The 25,086-nt window shown below is 39.9% G+C and overlaps 1 protein-coding gene across 2 annotated transcripts in view; it reads left to right on the plus strand.

Moving 5' to 3' along the window:
* Positions 1-25,086, plus strand: part of SLC10A7 (solute carrier family 10, member 7) — a 195,732-nt gene that overhangs the window by 125,744 nt on the left and 44,902 nt on the right. For both annotated transcript variants that reach the window (XM_005864859.2, XM_005864860.2), the window contains one exon: positions 20,163-20,198. In XM_005864859.2, the coding sequence (XP_005864921.1) occupies positions 20,163-20,198 (36 nt within the window). The remainder of the gene's footprint in view (positions 1-20,162; positions 20,199-25,086) is intronic.

Genomic DNA, 25,086 nt, shown 5'->3' on the forward strand with positions numbered 1-25,086 from the left:
CTGGCTCCGGCTGGAGCTGTACATTTCTATACATAATTGATGACTCGGGCCCGCAGACAGTGCCAGTGCACAAGCCATATAGATTACCATACAGTCAGGGGTTTTTGGTCTTTGAATTTTCCATTTCTGAATAGAAATAACTCCTCGCTAAATAACTAAAATTCCAGAAGGAGTAAGTTTACTCTAGTAATAAATATTCTTCAGAGAACAAAGCATTTGCTAGCAATAGAAGATTTGGACACTCTTAAGATCCTAACTTTATCCCCCTGTCCTCCACTCCAACCACCTCTCAACTTAGCAACACCAGTAATGTTTGGTTTTGCTGACGTTTTGGTATAGATAGATAGATAGATAGATAGATATAGATATAGATATAGATATATTTTAAGTTTAGTGCTAAGGAAAGTTAAATTCCAAATGGTACTTTTGAGTTATTCCTTAATCTAATTGCCCTTTTTATTTTTTTTATTTTTTTATTTACTAGAAGGTGAGAAGGCTAGTAGATCTAATTAGTTATCTTTTCAGGAGGAATGTGTGAGGTTCTTGTCACGGGAGTAGCATTTGTTATGTCCCATTTACTATGCCTGTCTTTCTTTCCCCTCTAAACACCATGAGCACAAGTTCCTGCCTTTAGGCCTTTGTATGTTCTGTTCCCCTCCTTCGCAGACCCTTTTGAGGTTCTCTTCACCTCCACCCTTCCCTTGGCCGTTTCTACTCACCATTCTGGGGTCTTACATGTCACCTCTTTAGGAATCCTTCCCAGCCTTTCCTCACTCCATTATGTGGCCTTTTACTTTTTACTTTGCCCCAACTAGACTATAATATCTAGTTGGAGCAAAGGCAGAGACCAGACCACCCTTATCATTGTGTCTCCAGCCTCTAGGATATGCCTAACATAGAGTAGATGTCCCATAATTATGTATTGAATGAAACTACAAAGATACTAAAAATATAAAATTGAACTTAAACATGATGATATGAGTTGTTAGATTTTAGATGATAAGTTGTTAGAATTTATAGCATTCCTAGATTTTCATTTTGTTTTTTGTATACTGATATATATCCTTAGGAATGTTGAGATAACAGAAAAAAATAAATTTGGATTAGTTATATTTTGCATTTAAAGACTCATGAGACTAATTTGTAATTTCAAATGACCAGGTTAATATAAATAAAGCCTGTGTTAGTTAAGAAATAAACATAGCTGAAAATTTTTAATTTAAATTAAACCAAGTTGGGGAAACGGATATATATATTTGTGAGAGTTTAGGCTCTTTGCTTTATTTTAATTCACTTCCTTTTTAAAAGGGCAGAGAATATTTTCTAAATCCAATGGTGTGCTACCTCATTCTAGATATCTGGAAGAGAACTTCATTTTTGTCATTATTTCTTGAACCGCCCTTATACTTTCAGAAAACAGATGCATAAATATCTTTCTCTTTTAATCAAGGAAACATAGAAAGGTACTAAAGTTCTAATGCAAAAGTGGCTGTTTTTTGTTGTTCAATACTTTTACATTTCAGAACATATTCTAGTTCCCCATTAGAATCACTTATCAGTTTGCAAATTAGTTTCCTAAAGTTTACCAATTGTTGATTTCTATGGGACATAATTTTGAACTAGGCCCACAAACAATAATATCATGTTATGTGTTGTACAATCAAACTGTTTGAGTCCATATCCTGACCTCAAAACTTACTGTTTGACCTTGGGCAAATACGTTAACCTCCGTGTACCTTGATTCCTGCATCTGCAAGTAGGGGTATAATTGTGCCTCTCCATGGGCTTGTTTGCAAAATTACATTTCACTTGCAAAGGACATAAAACAGGCATGCTCAATAAATACGGCCTATTTTTGTCATTATAATTATTAAACAGTTCTAGAAGCAAGAAATCATTTAGTCCTTCATTCAAAAATATTAATTGAGCCCCGACTATGCCCCAGGCATTTTACTATGTACAGAGATTATAAGGTGCAGTAAAAATAAGCCTGTTTTTTGTAAAGCTTATAGACCAGTGGAGGAGACACAGATATTCATGAAGAATCACACAAATACATGTAATGTTGCAACTGTGATGAGGGCCACAAAGGAGACCCATGATGTCATGAGAGTGCATATTCAGAGGAAATTGATATTGACAGGAAGGCTTCCTTGATGCCTTGAAGGAAAGAAACTAAGATCTGCAGTAGAAGGGAATATATCCCAGTCATGGAAATGGACTGAGGGCCCTGTGGCTAGAGCATGGAAAGTCAGGTGAAGAATGGGGAGAGAGGAGATGGAGAGGTAGACAGGAGCACATCGTCCAGGCTATTATAGGCCTTGATGGGTCTTTAAGACTATTGGGAAATCAATGAAGGATTGCATTTCAATTTGGAGAACAAAGATTAAGAGGAAGAGACCCCTTCCTAGATGTATCATGGGTCCCAGGCTAAATTTTTAAATCAAAACATTTGCCATTGTGCCCTAGTTGATTTGGCTCAGTGGATAGAGCGTCAGCCTGTGGACTGAAGGGTCCCAGGTTCAATTACGGTCAAGGGCATGTACCGCAGTTGCAGGCTCGATCCCCAGCCCTGGTTGGGGAGTGAGTGCTGAGGCAACCAATTGATGTGTCTCTTACATCGATATTTCTCTCTTGTCTCCCTTCCACTCTCTCTAAAAATCTATGGAAAGATACCCTTGGGTTAAGATTAACAAAAAAGAAAACAAAACAGTTGCCATTGCTCACTCCTGACTGCCTCTCTACTTCCTCCCCAATCCGGGTCCTAAGCCCATAGCTCTCACACCACTCTTTACTCCTCTGCATCAAGCTAGTCAGTCCCACCTTGTTTATATAAGTGCTTCCTGCTCCAAAATGCTTCTAACAAAATGCTTCTAACAGTTCTGATGGAATTTTTAGAATCACATAAGTATTTAGCACATAGTGGAATTGATTTAGACTAAGATGTGAGCAGCTTACCTCAAAAACAGTGTTCTCAAACTTTTTGGACCCCTTTCCATTCTTAAAATGTGTTGAGGACCACAGAGATCTTTTATTTATGTAAGTTATACCCCTCTGTATTTATCATATTTGAAATTAAAGCTGGGAAATTATTCATTTAAAAAATAACAAAAACACTATGATATGTAAACAAACATATTTTTGTGAAAAATAACTATTTTCCAAAACAAAAAGAAAACCCAGTGAAGAGAGTATCGTTGTTTTACACTTTACAAATCTCTTTCATGTCTGGCTTCTGAGTCTCCTGTCTGTTCCTGGATCAGATCTTTCGGTGTCACCTATCCTGTAGCCTCTGGAAAACTCCACTGTACGACTGTGAGAGAATGAGGGTGAAAAAGGCAAATAATGTCTTAGTGTTATAAACTAGTTTTTATCTTGCCAGCCCCACAAACAGTCTTCAAGATCCCATAGGTCCCAGGCCGCACTGTGAGAACTGCTGCTCTCGAAGAGGACATGCAATTTGAAAAACAAGATGCTTATTAAGTATAAAAACTCTCCTCTGAGATGGCATTTCAGGCCGTCTGAAAAGTGAATGGAAAGAATTCATGCAGCCTGGCTCTAATCTATTTCTGCTTTTCCTCACTTCTCCCATATGTCTGTGTTTGAACCCATTAAATTCTCTGAAAAGTCCAAATGACTTTCAGGGTTAGCCGAGACTCTTGTGGGTGTTTAGACAATATTCGAAATTCCTGAAACATGATCTTATTGCCTTGGTTCCTGCTGTAAGGCTCACTCCCCATTCAAAGTACATTGCGATTCCCTTGTGGCTTCCTGTGAGCATCGGTCATTCAGCTCCTATGGCACAGCCTCGCCTGGAGACTGGAGCCTCACCGTGTTTCCCTTTCAAGAAGAACTGATCTGTGAGGGGTAGCTAAAGTAACAATCTCTGTGGTCTCTTCCCATTCAAAAATGATATGATTTTATATTATTTTCTTATGTGACACACAAGCTCTTTCTGAAGACAGCTAAAAAATTTTGGAATGGTGCATCATTTACAAATGATTTGGGCTTCTCCCAGTGACAGGTGAGGAAAAACATTCCTTTAGATGAGTTTTGTTGCACTTGTCAAAAATTCATTTTCATTCCTTTTCATCACACCTTGTGCCTATAATGTAAGTTTCACCATCACTATCAGTGTGAATAAATTCTGCCCTTTTTTATTTATGTTTATCATATGTTTCTTTTCATTCACTATTAAATACTTCATCTCCACCTCCCTCACAATCCTCAAAGTACATACAGGGAGAGAAAGACCATGAGGATGATAAAAGGCTGCTAAATCTATGCTTATCTTCAAAGTAGAAACTCATCATGCGGAATTAATGTTATCGACCACTGCAGTTTATCTCCTGAGTCATTAGTAATTTCTATCTTTAAGGAGAGACATACATATGTAATTTAAAAAGAACATTTTGAAAGGACAGCTGAAACGTCATTTGCACTTTTTCATTTGAACTGAAATTCTTCGGTTTCTCTTAAGAAAATGTCACTTATAATAAATGGTATGGGACATGTTGTGTTTGGTCAGAGGTCACGAATGAGTGGCCCACAGGCCACATGCAGACCACAGATGTGTTTTCTTTGGCCTAAGTGGTGTGTGTGTGTGTAGGTTTTATTTTTCATCTGAATTTGAATGCAGATACTCTGTGTTTTTTCAAAGTTACCCCCCTCCCTATTATCTTTACACGTGGCCTAATGCATACATTTACCTTGTCAGTTTGGCCCCACTGTCAGCATTTGAATTAACAGCTCTACAACAGGTAGTCACATCAAGGGAGAACAGAAAAAATAGAAACAAATTGAACCTAAGACAATTACACTATATACTGTGACTGATATAAGAAATTGCCTAATCAAAAATTATTTGACAAAAATATATACTTTCTGATTTTTTTATTCTTAGACATATGAAAAATAACTTTAAAATAAGTTGAAAATAACACTTTCTTGAGAGGCATGCCTCAAAAATGGCATTGGTTATATAAAGATGTTTTTAATAGCTTAACATAGGAGTTAGGGTATGTGATTATGAAAGGGGCCATGTCATCCTGAAAGAGGTCATCTATCAACAGTTTACTTTTGCATTTTGTTGCTTTTATTATTTAGAAGACTGGTTTATCTAGAAAAAAATTTTAATGAACATTTAAACATAGAATTAGCCACACAACTAATTTATCAAGTGCAGCACTTGACTGCATTGGTTTATGTGGAAGGTCCCACAGCACCACCTAGTGCCTTGTATTTTACTTTGCATAATATTTTTGTAAACTAAAAAATTCTGATACATTTTAATATCAAATATGGCACTGATATAAATATATGGTTTAAGCAGTATTATAAATAGGATGAAACAAAGTAATTCTTACAGGTTTAATTAAAATTTTTAAGTGGAACTCCAAAAATATTATATAACAGAACTATTATAAAAGTTTACTGATAAAAAAGTACTAATATTTTAAATTCACAACCAAAGACACCCTTTGGAAGGTTATTACATTGTATGTGATCTAATGAAGTTATTGGTAAGTTTTTATGCAAAACAGGTGCTCATTCCTTTTACTTTTTTATTTGCTGCTTTATAATAAATTAAATGTCATTTTTGAAGTCCATGAATTCCCACTCTTTATAGATTAAATTACAGTTACTAATACCACATACCATAGCTCTTATTAGTTGCAGACAAAGTTGTATTACCACTTTTAAAACTAGAATGTTAAGGTTTCAAAGATAGGATGTTATAAAATACTTATATATTAAAAATAAAATGAGTCAAATAAAAGAATGAGGTACACTAATATATTCTTCTATGGAAAAACCTCCAAGAAACATAGTGAAGTGAGAAAAAAATAAAGCCATGTCCAGAATACTGTGTATACTATGATTGTCTTAAGAAACCTATAAATTTGCATAATTTAAAGGGACTAGATGGTTGGATACTGGCATATTATTTTCTTCTCTGGAAGGAGTCTCAGGGAGCTATTAATATCTCTGGAGACAGTGGGATGCTAGAAAATTTCACGTTTTATTTTTTATTCTATACAATTAAAACTTTTCTAATCAAGTTCATGGATTACTATAAGATCAACAAGGGTTCTTTGAGTATTAATATTATGAGCTATTTTTTCTTGTAATATTTCTCTGTATTAAAAACAAAGCCTTTTTTAATTAAAAAAAAAAAAGAAGCCAGCATTATGAAACATGGTAAGCATCTATTTTATAGGCATATCTTTTCAGAAGGCTTTATGGCGCATTATTTTTTATTGTGGGGTATATAAGTTCCAAAAAGGTAGAGAATTTTGTCGGATTTATCACACTGTTTTCTTGACTTGTAAAATAGTATCTGTCACATAATAAGTGCTCAGTAAATAAGTATTGAATGAGTGAATGAATAAGAACATACCACATTGTGTCCAAATCTATATAGTAATGAGATGTATTATGGTAGAATTTTACTCTATTTGCATATACATAAATATATATACATTTGCATTCTTATATCTAATGTCATTTAAAACATGAACACTGATAAGTGTTATTTTAAAGTTTATAATAACAAACAGATTCAATTATATTTAGAGATGTTTGTGTTATTATTCCTCTCCCCCTTTTTTTTGGCCTATTTTTAATAAGACTTTGTGCTTTTATGTTAGCTGTATTTGGAACTTGGTCATAATAAAACTCTATCTAAATGTTTACTAAAGATCAGGACTCTCATCATTTTCCGTCTATATTTCAGTTACCGATAATTCTATCATAGGATCTAAATGGTTGCTACTTTAAAGTTCCTTTGATCACTTCTATTAATCACAAAATGCTAATTACTCATTGTTAAATATACTCAATTCCTAATTACATATTTAAAGCTTCATGACATTTTATAGCTACCTGTTAGTGAAAATCCATTTATAGGCATAATCTATATTGTTTTATTTTAAACATACAATGGTTCTTACTGATGTGTGCATAGATTTTTTTCTTTAATTGTCAGTGTGTAGAAGTTGCCCTCTACTGGGGAACTAGAAAAATTATGTTGGCATAGATTTCAGTTTCCTTAAAGATGCATAGTTAAATTCATTGATGTGTTTTTTCAGATGATCACTTCTTGCTCTCTGGCACGTTTAAATTCCCAAGATATTGAAGTGGTCAGCAGAGTACATTTAAAAATAAGTATCTGATGTGAATAATATACCTACAGCCATTTCTGGGTGGAAACATTGGCTATTCCTTCTTAAAAACTCCTTAGTGACAACACCCATTAGTGTAGCTCCTAAAGTAATTGCGTAGGAATGAGTCTTTGCTGAAACATTAAGGAGAATTCCCTGTATATAATTATACAAGCAAAAATGAGTCAGGACTGTTTTTAGAAATTCATCATGGGAATTTTGAAATAAAAATCTAAGCACTAAAAATTGTTTTTGCTACCTCCTTTGCATTTTCCTGGGTCATAATAGGAAATTTGATTATGTAGAAATGATTTACTTGTATTAATTATTGAACTTTTTGTGCCAAAAAGTTACATGATCATAAAATGGCAAAGTCTGTTTACCGGTTCTAATAAACTGACAAGGCATTGTTCTTCCTCACCTCCTTAGTGTTCTTCCTTCTGCCTCCAGGAATTGTCAGACTGTGGGCAGCGCTGCCCTAGAGAGAGCCTAGAGAGGGCCACTGATATTTAATAAAAATAAATACATTATTAAGGAGAAGCCTGTTTAAATTGGCCATTGATGGTAGTGGGGAGGGGTCAGGATAGAAGACTCACAAAATTTAGCCTGAATGAGACTCCTCCTGCCTCCCTCTTGGTGATGGTGGTGATGGTGGTGGGGGGTGGGGGCATGTGGACCAACGGTGCTCCTGTGAGGAACAGACCTTTATTAGGAGCACTGTTAATCCATGCCCTCCCCCTAACTGAAACCTCTCTGAGACACGAAGTTCAGGGCCAGTTTCCTAAGCTGCAGGAATGGCTCTGGCTAAGGAATAGTATTAAAACGACGAGAAAATCAGACCACTGATATATGAGACGAGGCAAGTGGAGTGCAGCTGTCTCCATTCATTTTGTCCATCTTTACCCTCAGTATTGATCGTCACAGCTAGGTCTAACAGCAGCGTGTGCTGTCATTTAGACACATCCACGAGGAATGGACGTGCTGTGCCAAACCCGTTCATTTCACATGCATAGGCACAGGCTGGTCCTTTTATTTGTTGTTTGTTTGTGTAAAGGTCTTAGGAGTTTGAACACTAGTTTTGATTAAACCATTATTTTGAATGTCTTCTTTACGAGAAAATCATTTTACAATTTTCTAGAAGTTTATTTTGCCATCTAGAGGCCTGCATTAAACACACCTTTCCCAAATCTCCCACAAATAAATCACTTTTCATCACCCCCTTTTCTATCCTTGGTGGCCCTCCTACTCTCCCTCTCCCCCATCTACCACAACTCTACCTTGTTTTAGCAAAATTTTGCAAAAAAGTTCTCCCATAGCCTTGTTAGCAGTTTATGAGCACCTGTTTCATGATTTGATTTTCTTCATAAAACCCTTTTATAATCTGTTCTAATTTTATTATCTATGTTATATTTTTTCTTTATCCATATGCTAATAACGGTGCTGAGTGACAGTTTTCAGGTCCTCATATGTGAGTTTTGCTCTACTCAGCTGGTTTATGAGAATCAGTGGGGTATCAGAAATGAAGAACCGGGCAGGGAATTCAAGACACTGTGCTAGTCTTAGTGTTTCCACTAACTGAGGCTGTGAGAGACACCACGCCCTTGGGCCTAACTCCACAGTCAGTAAAATGAGATAACAAATTATCCCTAATATTTCTTTTAGCTAGAATTCTCTGCTATCTCTGAATTCTCAAAGAACTCTTAACCACATAATGGTAGAGAGGATTCTGGAGCCAGACCGCGTGGCTTGCTTCCCATTCTCCCACCTATACCTTAGGGCAAGCATGTCAAACTCAAAGGCCCGTGGCCGGCCAGCTTCGAGTTGGACATGCTTGCCTTAGGGATTTCATGCACTTCTTTCTGCAGACCTCAGTTTTCTCCTCTGTAAAATGGGAATCATAATGGCACCTTTCTCCCAAGTCTGTTGAGAGGATGAAGAACATAGAACAGTCCCTGACGCACACAGAGAAGGCATTAAATGTCAACATCTCATCATTATTCCAAGCATAAGCATTTTCAAGCAGTTAAGAAGATGTATATTTCTCATCAAATAGACATGCTGCTCCCTGAGGGAAATACTTGTGGACACACTTTCAGGCATTTGTTTGTGCAACAGAATGTTTATTGAGTGCCTAATATGTGCCAGGTACCATTCTGTTACAGGCATCACTGGGAAAAATGGCAGAGACACATTAAATCATTTAGCCAATGGGTAATAAATATTCAGTGCTACTCTGGTGGCCTGAGCGAGTTACTTGGTGCATCCTTTTCACCACTGGCAGATTGTGTTGTGATCTTTGACCTTTTGAAATTTCTATTACATATTTGGTATCGATTTTCTACCATCCATTTCCTGAATATCTTAAGTTTCCTACTTTCCTACTTTTTTAAAAAACTTTTCTTCCCTTTGGACCATCTCTTGACCTCTCAACAATTGTTTTTATCCCTTTGGCTGGGGTTCTGCCTCCTGGCACGTCCTACAGCTTAGCCAAGGTCTCTATAAGCCACTTGTTCCTCAACTATAATATTGGGAAAATCAACTTATTTATTGGAATTTTAAATTAGATAATGTGTGCAAAGCATTTAGCATCCTTTCCAGTACATAAAAGACCTAAATAAATATTGGCAGTTGTTAGGATGGTGGCATTTGGTATCACTGAAGCAGTGATTCCGAAGCAAGGCATACCATAAGCTTCTATGTATATAGAAGGTTCCGGCTCTGGGAACCTTGGTTGCCCATTGGATTATATGGAACCATTAGTTCACATTTTAAGAGAGCTGTGCTTCTTGTGTACAATGCTTGTTTTGCTGCTAATAATCCTCAATAGCCTGCCCCATGGATTCCCAGGGAAAATGGAACTGCAACACATGGAGACCTCAGGCTGAAACGAACCCTGGCAAATACTTCCTCAGCCATAAAAGCTTATGTAACAAAAAAGAAACTTTGACTTAATTCCTTTTGCTGCCTTTTTGGTCTCATGTATACTCTATAGATAAGCATTTTTAAGAAGCTTCTTCAGAAAATTATTGCGTATTAAATCTAAAAACTTAGAAGACATCAAATTTCAAATTGTTATCACTCTTAAGCTGGATAGAAAAAAGCCAAGTTAATTGTTAATAGTTCTAGTAAAGCTCTGTGAGTTTACAGAGTCTGAAAAGATTCACTTTTTCAGTTAAAAGGTAATAAGAGAAATTGTAAGTTTCAACCCTGTTTTCAACAGTAACATGTCACAGTATTCGTTCTGATTAGTACCGTATATGGTATTTCTCGTTCATGTTCTTGCACTTACCCTTTTTCTCTTGTATAGCACTGGATGTCAGGGGCCTCAATTCCCCCATGTTCTGCCTGCTATCCAGCATCCTTCACTTCCCCTCCCACTGGTACTTCCCTTTGCTTCCATCACCTTCAGCAAAGAAAACCGTCTTCAGATTAGAAACAGCAAATATTGGCCAAAGGAAAGTAGGCTCAGGATAAGCAGACTCTATCTGCTGGCCTAGACACATTACCTCACAGGGTGCTGAGAAAATGGATATTTGAGAGTGCTGAATGGCTGGTTTTGAAAAATCATAAAGAAAGGAAGTAGAATCAGCAGCTGGCCATGTGCAAATGTCACTGCAAATATCAAAAAGAGGAAGACAGTAGATTTTACACACTATTAACTGGTCATTTGTTTCCAGCCCAGAGAAAAATTAAAGAATGAATCATTAAGAAGTTGTGTTCTAAGCAGTTACAAAGGAACAGACTATGTTGCTTAGAAGCCAGCATATGTTCACGAGAAACCACACCATTAAAAATAAAAGTTTGTTATACTATCATTTCTTTTTTAAATATAACTGCTCCTCCAAAACAATACTTCAGAGCCAGGTCCGAACTACAGCCCTTGAGCCATATTTGACCATGACATTTGTGTACTTACTGTCTGGCTGCTTTCCAGCTCTGCCAGCAGAGTTGAGTAATTGCACTGGTCTGTATGGCCGGGGAAGCCTGGAATAAATATCTGGGCCTATACCGAATAGGTCTGCCCACCGCTCCAGAGTCTGAATCAGTCCTTCTTGAATTTTAATGAGCCTACAAATTACCTGGAAATCTTGTCAAAAATATAAATGATGATACAGTAGGGCTAGGTGGGGTCTGAGAGTCAGCAGTTCCTGACAGGCTTGCAGGTGAGGCCCATGCTGCAGTCCACAACCACAGTTCAGTCTAGCCAGGACCTAGATTCCAAACAGACATGTGTATCAGTTCCCCCATTTAAAGAGAGAGAGAGAGAGTTCTGAGTTGGAAATCACTTTCACTGGTTAGACTCTTAACTCATTTGAATCATCGTGTCCAAGGAGAGCTAGAGGATCAGTGTCATCTTAGACGTTTTCTGGGTGATTTAAAAATGATCATCTAATGATCATTTCCTTATATAAGGACATTGGCTCAGTGGTGATATTTGAAGGGAATAAGAATGAGCTTGATAACTCTAATCTATAATAATAAAAGCATAATATGCTAATTAGACCGAATGTCCTGGACTAAGCCGGGGCTGCAAGGGAAGCCCGGGTCCTGGGTCCTGGGTGCCTGCCGGCGGCCGGAAGGAAGCCTGGGTCCCTGGTGCCTGCTAGCAGCCAGAGGGAAGCTCAGGTCCCAGGTTCCAGAGGGAAGCTCAGGTCCTGGGTTCCAGAGGGAAGCTGGTGCTGGCAGCCAGGGGAAGGAAGGCCTACTCTTGCACGAATTTCGTGCATTAGGCCTCTAGTGTTTAGATAATCAATAACAACAGGGTCGGTCTGCTAGACATTTCCTCTGTTGGAAGACAATTCTCCACATCTCTCTCACATTTCTATATATCTCATGAGCAGGCACTGACTGCCCATGGTTCCCAATTATTTTTTCAAGGATGTTTGTATAGTGAACAGCCCTGAGAGAGAGAAATACCATCTCCCTCTGGAGCAAAGGGCGTGCATACTTTCTGCCATTATAAAAGATTCAGGTTCCCTAAACTCCACATCCCCTTCCTGTAATGCAACCCACTGTGTGTGCAGGCATCCGTCTGAGCCCAGCTGCACCACCCCCTTAACTTGGAGGCAAGGGGAACTGAGGCCAACATCATGCTTAGGCTGCTTGCTCTGCTATGAGAAATAAAGTCCTCTGGCTCTGACCCAGAAGTCTCCTGTCTTCTTCCAGCATCCATGAAACAGCGGTAGGCCTACTTGTCGTCTTCAGAGTTTGGTAAAACCTCAGCACCTTCACAGTTTTAGAGACCCTGTCCCAACAGCCACAGCACAGGTTTCCAATCACTGACTTTCTCCTTTCCCTGAAACTGTCTTCCCTGACTTGATTTTATTTATTTTTTAAATATATTTTTATTGATTTCAGAGAGGAAGGGAGAGGGGGAAAGGGATAGAAACATCAATGATGAGAACCATTGATCAGCTGTCTCCTGCACGCCCCACACTGAGGATCGAGCTTGCCACCCGGGTATATGCCCTGACCTGGAATCGAATCTTGGTTCATAGGTCAACGCTCAACCACTGAGCCCTGCCGGCCCCACCTGTCTTCCCCTCATTTTAGTAAAACCCTTCACTTTATGCTTAACATAAAAAATAGAAGCTCTTCAATGAAAGTCCCATCCACTTTCTGACATCAAGCATACAAGTCTGTCTTCTTCTCCCCCCAATCTATCCTTTGCTCTCCTTGTTCGGTGAAAGGTGTCAACCCTTCCAGCTGTGCACTGGAACTCCTTCCCTGCTGCCTCCTCAGGTAACAGGCACAGTCCCTTCTCTTCACAAAATCTCTATTCCCCTGCCTCCTCTTGGCTCCTTTTTATGAATTTTTAAAATCCTCAAGTTTCTCTTTTTAAAGCAAAGCAAACAAACAACAATACAGTCATGAGAGACAACTCCAGGGCTTCCCAGAAACTTTTCTGGAGTTTTGTTTAAAATTCCACCCCAAAACGACTGAAGTTTTATGTGCTTAGGAGACTCTGGAATCCTTTTCCCTCAGTACCATGCTGTCTGACACATAGTGGGTACTCAGGAAATGCTTGTTTAACTAAATGTATGTCCCTGAGACAAGCCAGCTACCATTCCTGCAATGGGGTCACCACATCCAGGAAGAGGGATTCTTAGCTGTGCAGACTCAGAGACTCGCTGCCATTAGCGTCCCCCAGGGTGGTTGTGTGCTGGGAATCAAACATGTCAGCGAGTGAGTGCGTCTCTTCCTATCAGAAACCCTACTTGGGAAACAAACTTGTTATTCAACATTTTCCTGGCAAGCATGGACACAGACGCGAGAGGATTACCTGTACGTCCTCAGTGGCGGGCATGGTCTAGCGGAAATAGTCTGATGCAGCTGTCTTCACTGCAGTGCACTGTGCCTGGTAAATAAACCAGAGTGCTCATGCCCGCTCCTCCTTCCCTGATGGAGCCGTGAACATACTGAGAAAGGGGCTTACTCTGTGAAGGTCCGGTTTTACAGAGGCAAGTACAGAAGGAGGAGGGGAAAGAGCCCTCACCCACCCATCACCCAGCACCTTCTTTCCAACTGCCCTTCTGTAGGCTCCTAATGCCTCTTTCTTTCTCCTATAAAGTTCACTCAGCTATATATTTTTCCACCCATGTTTATCAGGTCATGGTCTCTGAAGACCATATACCCTGGTCGTTTTGTTCAAATGTAGGAATCTCCAAAATCTTCCCTGCCAGCCCTTTATGATTTATTGTTTAGGCTACGCTGGCCAGTCTCACTCATTACATATTGGTTTGACATAATTTCGTGCTTGAGGAATAAACTTTGCTCTAACTTTTTAAGATAGCCTATATACTGACCACAGGATAAAATGTGAGACAACCTAGAAATCTCAATTAGCATTAATCTTTTTTTCCTTATTTTTTTTAAAGAGAGCTTTGCATCGAATATAAATACAAGGTTCAGAGTAAAGGAATTGCCAAAGTATAATTCTCAAAAGTTGAAAACACGACTCTCTTACAAACATAGAATGAAAACACACCAAGCATTTATTTAACTGAACAATGAGGGAACCAGCAGGATGGTAAAGTTGGTTTCAAGGAGATTATAGAAATGAGGGTCCATCAGAAAAGCATAGCAAAATAACTTTGCTCATAACTACAGGGCAATAAAAACATGTTTTTTCTACTAAACATAAATTACTTCTATCCCAACAGGATAAAACTTGATATGTTAACATGAACTGTCATAGTCTAGGCTCTAATCCAGGGGTCCTCAAACTTTTTAAACAGGGGGCCAGTTCACTGTCCCTCAGACCGTTGGAGGGCCGGACTATAGTTTAAAAAAAACTATGAACAAATTCCTATGCACACTGCACATATCTTATTTTGAAATAAAAAAACAAAACGGGAACAAATACAATATTTGTATTTGCATGTGGCCCGCGGGCCGTAGTTTGAGGACCCCTGCTCTAATCAATAGTAAATAGAAGTCAAACAAAGGTATATGCTCTAATAAAATAACCCTTGCACTGGCCTATTGGACCATGCTCCGGGATGGCATAGAAAGGATGTGCAGTCCTGATAGGGGCTTATTTCCAAGTTTTGGTCAATTTTTATTAAGGGAGTGCTGTGGACTCTGAGATTCATTTGGATGAGATAATGTCTTAAGAGAGGCTCAGAACCCTCCCCCAGGAGGGACAATGAGAGGGCCTGGGACTTTTAGCCTGGAGAAGACCGAGTGTGGGGACCCAAAAGCTCACTTCACCATTATTCTTAAATTTGTAAATGTAGCCTTAAAAAAATTATAGTTTTAGAGTGCAGAGATTTTATTTACACTATTCAAAAGCAGCAGTTAAAAGGCCACTTGAAGAACAAAATAAACACAGAAAGAAAACAGAAACAGACTCATAGATACAGCGATCAGCCTGATAGTTGCCATGGAGGTGGATAGGGGCTGGGTAAAAAAGGTGAAGGGAGTAAGAAATACAAACTGATAGTTACACTATGTAATAACTATGTCTGATGCTAAGTGGGTACTTGAATTTTCAGGGGAAACACTTTGTAAATTATGTGATTGTCTAACCACTATGCTCTACACCTGAAACTAATATAAAATGATATTGAAAGTCAGCTGCAATCTAAAACTAAAATTTTAAAAGAAAAGCCATCACAAGGAAGGAGAGGGACAAGACATGCCCTAAGTTTCTCCGAGGGGAAGACGGGCAGCAATGGGAATGGTTTGGTGTCAGTAAAAGAAAGAGCTTCCTCCTTGTCAAAGAGCTCCAGCCATGGCAGTATGTGCCTGGAGAGCAAGGACATTGTCTCCCTATGCAGTGGTTGGCAAACTGTGGCTCACGAGCCACATGCGGGTCTTTGGCCCCTTGAGTGTGGCTCTTCCACAAAATACCACGTGCGGGCGCTCACATACAGTGCGATTGAAACTTCGTGGCCCATGCGCAGAAGTCGGTATTTTGTGGAAGAGCCACACTCAAGGGGCCAAAGAGCCACATGTGGCTCTCGAGCCACAGTTTGCCGACCACTGCCCTAGGGGATCTCTGGCAAAGGTTCAGCCATCACACCCACAGAGCTAGAAGAGAGACAGTCAAAGGGTGTCAGACATCAGATGAGGACTGGACCAGGGTAGGTCTGAGATCCCTTACAAAACTGAGACTCTGTCATTCTGTAGACCTTGAGTTATTGCCTTTTAATTAAAAACTTAAAGTACCTTTCCTAAGGCTTGACATTCAATATCCTGGAGACGAAAGCCTAAGGAGTCGGTTTTAGTATCTGTGTGATCACAGTAGTTGGTGTAGCAAAACCTTTTGTTAATACTCAGTGGCTAGAGCATTGGTCAGCTCACGGAAGAGTCTGGGGTTCTATTCCCGGTAAAGGGAGCATACCTGGGTTGCACGGTGCAATCCCTGGCCCATGTCCGGGTGAGTGCAGGAGGCAACCAATCGATGTGTCTCTCTCACGTTGATGTTTCTCCCTTTCTCTCTTCCTCCTCCTTTCCTTCCACTCCCTAAAAATCAATGGAAAAAAATATCCTCAGGTGAGGATTAACAACAAGAAAAATATTATAATTCACTTCAGTTTTGCCTTTTTACAAGTCCTGCTGTTGAGAGAAGTATATTCACAGTTTTGTTGTTTTGGTTGTTACTTGGGAGTTTGGGGCAGGAGGGACTTGGGTTTGTATTTAATGGACTAAATCTCGGTGTCTCAGATTTGACGCTTTTCCCCTCTCCACTAAAGTCATTGAAATATATTCACCCAGTCATTCACATCAGAGGTGTAAATGGTTTTTCTGAAGGTTTTTTAAGAGACAATCAAAGCCCATCACTTTGTGACTTGAATTCTTCAGGTATTTCGATCAGAAAGCTTAACAAACCCTCCCAACTGCAAGGATGCTAAAACTATGTTTTGACCTTGACTCTGCCCCGGGGGGGGGTGGGGGGGTGGGTGGTGGTATTGACATCTTTTGCTAGAAGTGCTCATCCACCACCTCTTGGTTTTAGCCATTGGTATAGAATTTACTTGGGAAAGAGAAAGGAGAAGCAATCAAATTGAGCCTTCAGAGTGTGAGGGAAAATAACAAGTTTATATGACTTTGCAGCTCCCAATGGTTGTTGCTGTTATAGTTTAAATTTTTAGGTCACCTTTTTTGTCATTGATATTTGCAAAAACCTGACTTAAAAAGTGCATCAGACATGTCACACAAAGACTTATTTCTCCATTTGTTTCATATCATCAAAAAGACATAACAAGTTTAAAGCTCCTCTCAGGTTTAGTCTTAACATATAACCCTGAGGAAACAGGGTAAGATTGCAAAGATTTTACTTACACCACTCAGGACCCCAGGCTCTGGAGTCGAGAAGCTAAAGATTGAATTTCCAGCATTGCCTCTTTTTATTTCACTCAGTGTCTCTGAGTCTCAGTTTCCTTCCCTAGCAGATGGAGAAATAATAGTACCTAGCTCATAGGGTTGTTGTGAAGATTATATAATGTAACAGACACTAACCAGTGGTTCTCAACCTTCCTAATGCCGCGACCCTTTAATACAGTTCCTCATGTTGTGGTGACCCCCAACCATAAAATTATTTTCGTTGCTACTTCATAACTGTAATTTTGCTACTGTTATGAATCTTAATGTAAATATCTGAGATGCTATATGTGTTTTCCGATGGTCGCCACCTACAGGTTGAGAACCGCTGCAAGCCCTCAGACATCTTAAGTTCCTCATAAATGTTAGCTATTATTATTCTAGTACTAATTCTAATGGCTTCACCAAACCTTAATTATGGAGCTATTGTCCGGATTAATGACATCGTGGCCAAATCATTCCCTTACACAGCTGCAAAGCAGGTTTCGGCATTGTGTAACAATTCATTCTTAGCTAATGAACTTGAACAGCCATTTTTGAGAAAATAATGAGGAATCTTGAATCTAGAATTAGAAAATGCATCCTATTTGCCAGGAACTTTTCAGGAACAAATATCTAACTATTTTAGGAACAAATATCCTAAGTCCTTGGGAGAACTGCAAAGAACCTACTGTGTGTTGGTGACTATACACTTGAAATGTCCGGGCAGGAAGAACTGCAGATCATAGTGCTTTGCCTCCCAGAATAAGGTCCTGTCTAAGAATCGGTTGTCAACTAGAGACCAAGGTCGTACAGCAACTGATCACTGCCTACATGCCTCAGTGGGACTCTAGAAAACTGCACTGGCCACTCAGATGTCCTCCCCGGGGACCAGGGGTGTAGTGGAGTCAGTTCTGGGTTGGGAGTTGGACAAAGCAGGCTCGAGTCCAGGCTTCGCCATTTATTTTCTGTGTGACTTGGTCTGGTTGCTTGGCTTTTCTCAACCCTAGTTTCCTCATCTGTGAAATGTGGCTATTTTATAACCTAACTCCTTCAAGAGGTCAAATTGTAAATGTGCATAAAAGTGCTGAAGCCAAATGCCATTAATAGTACTGGTATTATTACTATTACTAATACCATGCCACTATTGCAAAGGAAAATAAATGGTAACAGGAAGAACATGGATCCCTGTGTACTACATATGACACCAGTGTGACTCCTCAAACACAAGGCAAATATCCTCAGAGTGGTGATGAGACTCAACCTTCTTCCTGGCTGAAAATCCTTATCCTATGACAGATATACCACCTGTGTCTCAGAAGTATTATTAGCGTATTGATAATACAAAATTAACAGTAATATGTTTCTATTCTGTTTTTTATCTGAATTTAAGTGAGTGACAACAGAAAAACTGGTTAGGTTATAAACTAAGTGATATCCATGGTCCATATACTAAATTATTTGCCAACTCATTACACCCTCACTTTAAGTTCTTCATTCGTTCACCATTTATTGATCAGATCCCAAGCTCCCTCTCCTGACCTGCAAGGCCTTTGGTGATCTGGTCTCTGGCTCTTCCACTTGATGCTTTCTTCTCACCCTGCTCAACTTTTCATAGTTTTGTGGATGCCCTTCCCTCTTCCTGAAATATCCTAACCCCTGTCTGCTGGATCCGTTTCCATTAATTCTTATAATTAATGGAACAATGCCTGGCCTATAAGTGGACATTCAATAAATGTTTAAACAAATTGACTTGAAATCCGATGGCTCCTACATAGACTGAAACAAGCGAGTATTTTTGTTTCCACTTGGCCTTGTAAAGTCTGGAATTCCTACTAAAGTCTGAATATATTCCACATCATCGAAAGGCAATAGCTCTTATAAATTATTTTGCACATGTAGCTCTCCTAATGTGCCAATGAGAACCTGTTTCATAGACACTAATGGAGTTGATAAGCCACAATATACGTTTTAGTAAACAAATAGGTTAAATATATAATATAAATTAAAATGCTATATTCCCTATTGTCCATTGCAAAAGTTTGCACAATCAAGAAGCATGTGTTCTATTATTTAACAATAAAACAGGCATATATGTGAATATTCACATGAGTATACTCCTAAGAAAGTCATGATAGCAATGTTCACATAAGATAGGCCAGTCCCTCTGGGGCCACGTCCAAAGGATTGTAGTAACTAATGACAAAAGGACTTCCTACAGGACTTCTTTCCCAAAAGTAATGCAGCAGTACCGTCCATAGATCCTGGGCAGAGTATACTCTCTGTCTGTCTGCCTGTCTCCCTTCTCTCTCACACACATGCACACAGACTCTTTGGGATTTTAAAGTTCCAAGTAGAATTCATTAATAAAAATATGAAATGTGTTTTGTTTTATAAATCATAGTGAAGTGTGGAAAGATAAAGGAAGAACTAAGGGGCAAGTAATCATCTCCTGCTTTCCACTGAAACCTGTCAGTTCACTCCCAACTCAAACACCTGGTTTAAAAGATTTATCTACAAGAAACCTAAAAGTTTGTATCCTGCCTCATCGACAACAGCCTCAAACTGTTCCTTGTCATCTCAGAAAACAAATCTTTTGCTCCTTCCTGCCTAGGGGAGGCCGAGGGACGGAGGTGGTCCTGTGTGGCCGAATTAGATGAAAGACTTGCCTTCCACCATGGAGACATGGAGTCTAATCAAGCGAAATGAGTTCTGAGATCCCAGCTCATTTCCTAGGGGAGATCAGTTCGCATTACAAAATCCCAGCATCTCATTCATCACAACTGACTCGGTCTTTGCTCAGGAGAGAACCCCAACTGGGACTAAACCACCTGTCTTCCCTTGCAAAGAGGCACTTTATCTGAGGTAGAGCTGAAAGCCTGGGAGTGAGAAAGCTTGCCAGCTTCCACCCGAGTGATACACATGCAACGTGGAAGGCAACTTAAGTTTTGCAAAGGAAGACGAGTTTAAGGAAGATTGGTGGTTGTGGTTTTAAAGATGCCAGATACAAATAATTGTAACAGAGATGCTATGGCGTTATGGTGGAGAGAGCCAAGATTGGGGCTCCCTCTTCTTTATCTCCTAGGTTTTATTAAAGGATAAGCATTTCCATGCATCAGAGTTTAAAATGGCAAAGAAAGTGTGCTGATTTCTATGCTGATAAATGATCATCATCTCTTTTATTTCTTTCAGGGCATTGTTATAACACCCCTGCTACTGCTGCTTTTTGTGAGTATTTTGATGTTGTCTTTAATATCTTTTATTAAAAGCTATCTACAATCCTTGAAGAAAGGCCATTAAAATAGAATTGAAATTTGAATCACTTTGTATGATTTTGCATCACATTTTGAACTGTTCTCCCATTTGAGCTGTACCAAGTAATAACATGTGGACCCAAAGGATCTCTGTAGCCTCATGATCCAAGGCCAGTGTCAGGGCCCAGTTATTAAGCCTCCAACTCCTGGCCAAGTCATGAATTACTAGAAATTAGTGGCCTGTGACTAGGTCACAAATGTACTGCTCTTTATTTTTCCATTAGTAAAAACAAAGTGATTGCTAGTGACCCAGTATTTGATAGAAAGAGCCTTGGACCCAGAACCAGAGGAAGCTTAGGTTCCAAGGCTGACAATAATCGGCTTCCCCACTTTGGGGAATACTGCCTCAATTTCTTCATCTGTAGAATGGGAAGCAATATTACCTACCCCAGTGTGCCTCCCAGGAATAATTAAATGTGCTTTAGAAATAAAATAAAAAAAATACAAGCTACTGATTAACTAAACAAAAATTGTACAGAAAATAAGAAATGCTAATTAGCTATCTTATTTCTTTTGGTACTAAGCATATGAGAAATTAGATGAAAAATTATAATAGAAATTAATGTTATCTCATGCTGAGAAAAGCATATGTAATCATGAGTGATACCTAAAATATTTTATGAACTGTGCATTTTTCATACACACATCTCCCAAATATAAATCACTCCACTGATCACTGCAATGGAGGGGGTGTGTTTCTGGGAGTGAAATGTAGCTGTTTAACTAGCACTGTTTGTCAGTGAATTAAAACTATGGGGAAAATTTATTTAATTATAGGGTAATTACCCAAGTTGGAATTCAATTACAGTAATAGAGTGAGGGACTTCATTTCTTACAAGCTGTGCAGGAAGTGGAGGGGGAGAGATACTACTAAACAGTTGGATTCTGCATCATTCATGAAAGACATTACCTTTAAGTACGAAGGCCCAGCCTTCCCTTCCCTTTCCTTTTCTCCTGAAATGCTAGCTTCCTTCTGACCAGGTTAGAGGAGTCCAATAATCAGATTACTTCTCTGAGCATAACAAACCTCATTCATTTGAACTTCACCAGTTCAGAATTTGCAGCGAGTCCACTTGAAACTGAAGTGAATATTGATTTGCATTTGTTTGAAATACAAGACTTGGTATGTACCTACCTGCTCACCAGATGTGAGGGCCTGGGATCATCCCTCGGTGTTGTTTCCAAGACAAGGGCACAGCTTCCCAGGAGCATCCCCTGCATGCACAGCACGGGCCAGCCTGCAGTCCCGCTGCAGTGGGCCAGAGGACTAGTACAGAGCCAGGTATCTGGTTAGTGTATAGCAAACAGCTGTGTAGCCCAGGTTTTCTCCACTGCAGAAGAATAGAGTGGCATCTCTAACTCATGTGACTCTTACGAAAATCCAGGAGAAATCATAGCCGCAGCTACAGGGCTGAGACCTAAGGTAGCACTTTTGAGAATCTCAGAGGCTGGAATCTCTGGGGCCCCGTTTCGGCTCATGACTAAAGAACTAGAAGAGTACTTTTCCCCTCTCCTTCCCATCTCCATGCCATAGAGATTTTCTCCATGGATTAATATTATGGCATCATACTATTGCAAGCTTCCCCCCTCTCTTGGACCCACAGACTTGTGAGCTTTAGTTGGTTCAACATTTTAAAGTAATAGAACATCAAGAGTAGTGAAAGAAACCCCAAGACCCTGAACTTTAAAAAGTGTAATGTTTCCCCCTGAGCTGCCTGGGCTGTCCCAATAGGTTGTCACAGGCATCATCACCCAACATTGATAGACACTTTTACTATGTTCTATGACTTTAACTCGCATGCACAGTATATAGCACTTTTGTCTCTTTAGGTTGTCATGCAATTTACAAACAATGGGCATTGCTTAAACACTTGGGTTACCAGGCCTCATTTCCTGAGCAGGAAAAAACCCCGAGCAACTTAAAATATGATCACATTCCATAAAAGATGTAGTGTTGTTGTTTTTATCAACACCCCTGTTATGGGTTAAGTTGTATCCCTCAAAAAGATATGCTGAAGGTCTAACCCGCGGTACCCCAGAATGTGACCTTATATGAAAATAGGCTTATTGCAGATGTAATTAGTTTAGGTGAAGTCATATTGGTGTAGGGTGGGCCCTTACTGCAATATGACTGGTATCCTTATAAGAAGAGAAGCCAGAGGCACACAGAGAGAATGCACGTCAGGTGGAAGCAGAGAAGGAATGTTGGGTCTACAACTCTAGGAACACCAAGGGTTGCTGGCAAACTTCAGAAGCAAAGAGAGATGAGGAAGGATCCTCCCCTACAGATTCCACAGGGAGCATGACCTCATTGATCTCAGACTTAATAGCTTTCAGAACTGTGAAACAATATATTTCTGTTTACCCAGTTTGTGGTGTTGTCCTATATAATAAAAGGCTAATATGCAAATGGACCAAACGGCGGAATGACCGGTTGCTATGACACGCACTGACCACCAGGGGGCAGACACTCAACTAGGAGCGCTAAGGATGTCTGACTGCTAGAGGGCACAGGCTGGGCTGAGGTACCACCGCCCCCCCCCCAAGTGTACGAATTTCATGCACTGGGCCTCTAGTGTTAAAGAAGAAACTAAAACAACACCTGGAAATTGAATTGTCTTTTTTTTTTTTTTTTAAATAATATCTTGAAAGGGAGTGAGTTCTCATTCACAAAGGGAGAGTGTGGCCTCCTAAACACAGAGTTCATCCATAGTAATGGGAGAGGGAGAGGTAGAATAACTCTTATTGAGTAGATATAGTGGGAAGTTATTACATAATCCCATGTGAAGAGCATGACTACCTTTAGAGGTAGGTATTATCCTCACTTTATACGAGGAAACTTAGGTTCAAAGAGTTTTTGTAACGCGGTTTAGACTGCACAACTAGTAAAGAGCACAAGCATTTTCACTCAGGGTCTGCCTCCCCGAGGGCCCCTTCCAGGTGATACTCACACAGCACACCTCCCAGGAGACAGTAGTTTTAAGACATATGATCAGCGCTCAATTACTACTTCTTGAATATTTTTATTCTGGGTAACATAGGAAAGACTAAACAAGAACAAGGCATCATTATTGCCTTGAACAAACTTAAAGTTTATTTGGGTAAACAAGAATAAAGAATAATGAAGACATTTAGAGGAAAAATTAACTGCTACGCTGTGTTATTCAGACTGAGTTGCGAGGAGTTCATGGGGTCAGGGAGAGAGATCCGGGACCAGCCTTGAGGCTGCAGTCATGATTAGTTTTCCTAGTAAACGGCTACCTGTGATAAAAAATAATTTTTCAACTTCTGATCCATCAATAGAGTACAGCCATTACTGTCACATACAGTACTCTACTTTTTGTCATATATTCCCAATGATGATTGCATAATTGATAGTCACATGTATAAAATGATAACAAAAGACTTAAAGAGAAGCTATTCATTTAATTGGCCCAAATGTTTTATTCCTGTACTGAGGACTGTTTGTTTCTAAAGCAAGTGAAGACCGATATTCTCTTAAACCCACGAGTAGCTTATCTTCTGACTGTGTGTGTAAATCGCACAGAGATGGTTATCACACAGGGAGAACTTTGTGAGGCAAAATAACGTGGAGTCTTTGGCAAATACCCCTGCTGGGGCTCCCCCCCCAAACCCCTACCAGACTTTTGAACCCTAAAGGGCCAGGAGGAGCACCTGGTACACCATTTCCAAATGCTTTAGCTAGAAGTGACATTGATGGACTCCCTTCTCCTTTAAGGACCACTGTCCCGGAGGCCAGCTCCCCTGTTGGTCTGAGACTTCTCAGGCTCCTCTGAAGGGAGGGAGGCAGTGACTGGGTGAGCTCAGGCACAGTGCTGCCTAAACCACACTTTCCCTGCCTCTAGCTCCTCCCAGCACCAGCTGCTGGACTCCCTGAGCAGGCAGGGTCTGCTCTGCACAGCATGAGGAGGACACTGTGTCCTTGCACCACCCTTGCTGAGGGTCCCCACACTTAGAGCACTCTTCCCAGGGGAGCTTCAACATCTGCTCCAGTTAAGGGACTGTTTAGTTAGCAACAGTAGGCACTTGGTTCCTGAACCAAACTCATATTGACAAGACCAAATCCTGTGGTCGGGATTAGAAGCAAAGATTGTTTCCAAGTGCTGGGAGTATCCCTGCCCCGAGCCCTCCGGGTCCCCAAAGCCTATCTCCCCACAGCTTTCCTCTGTGCGCTGTGATAAGCCAACTTACCATTCATTTGGGTGCATCCTTCTAAAATGCCTGTGTGGTTTGAGCAACCGGAACTTACAGTTGTACATTGGGGCCTTCAGTTATGGAAGGTAATCTTTTCATTTTAGGTTTTAAATTAGCCTATAACAACAAGACATGTTTTGCATATTTTTTATCTTTGAAAAATCAATTGAAGCCTGTTTTGCTTGTTCCTTCCCAGAGAAGGAAACACCATGCACCTAGAGTAAAAAGGATCCTTTCCCAACTAAATACATGCCTTCCAGGTAGTGACCCAGCTTTAGTGTGATACGTGCAGCTGAATCAGAATCAACCACATTCTTCACAATCATGTTCTTAATTTTAATAGAAATAAAAGTCGTTTTGACACTGAGCCTGTCAGCTGGTGTACACTTAACTCATCTGTGTGTGGAAGGAATCAATGTCGTTGCATGTGTCCCTGGAGAGAAGGAGCAGCTGGGTGAAAGAAAGGCTCAACTGGAGTTTCTGGGGAAAGATGGAAACCTAAAAGGGTTTGGGGGCTGGGGACCAGGGACACTCCTCTGTTGGCTTCCCTCTGTGAAGGAAAGGAGACTGGTATAGGAGAGTATGTC

The sequence above is a fragment of the Myotis brandtii genome, unplaced genomic scaffold (assembly GCF_000412655.1).
Source record: "Myotis brandtii unplaced genomic scaffold, ASM41265v1 scaffold192, whole genome shotgun sequence".
In the NCBI taxonomy this organism is placed as follows: Eukaryota; Metazoa; Chordata; class Mammalia; order Chiroptera; family Vespertilionidae; genus Myotis; species Myotis brandtii.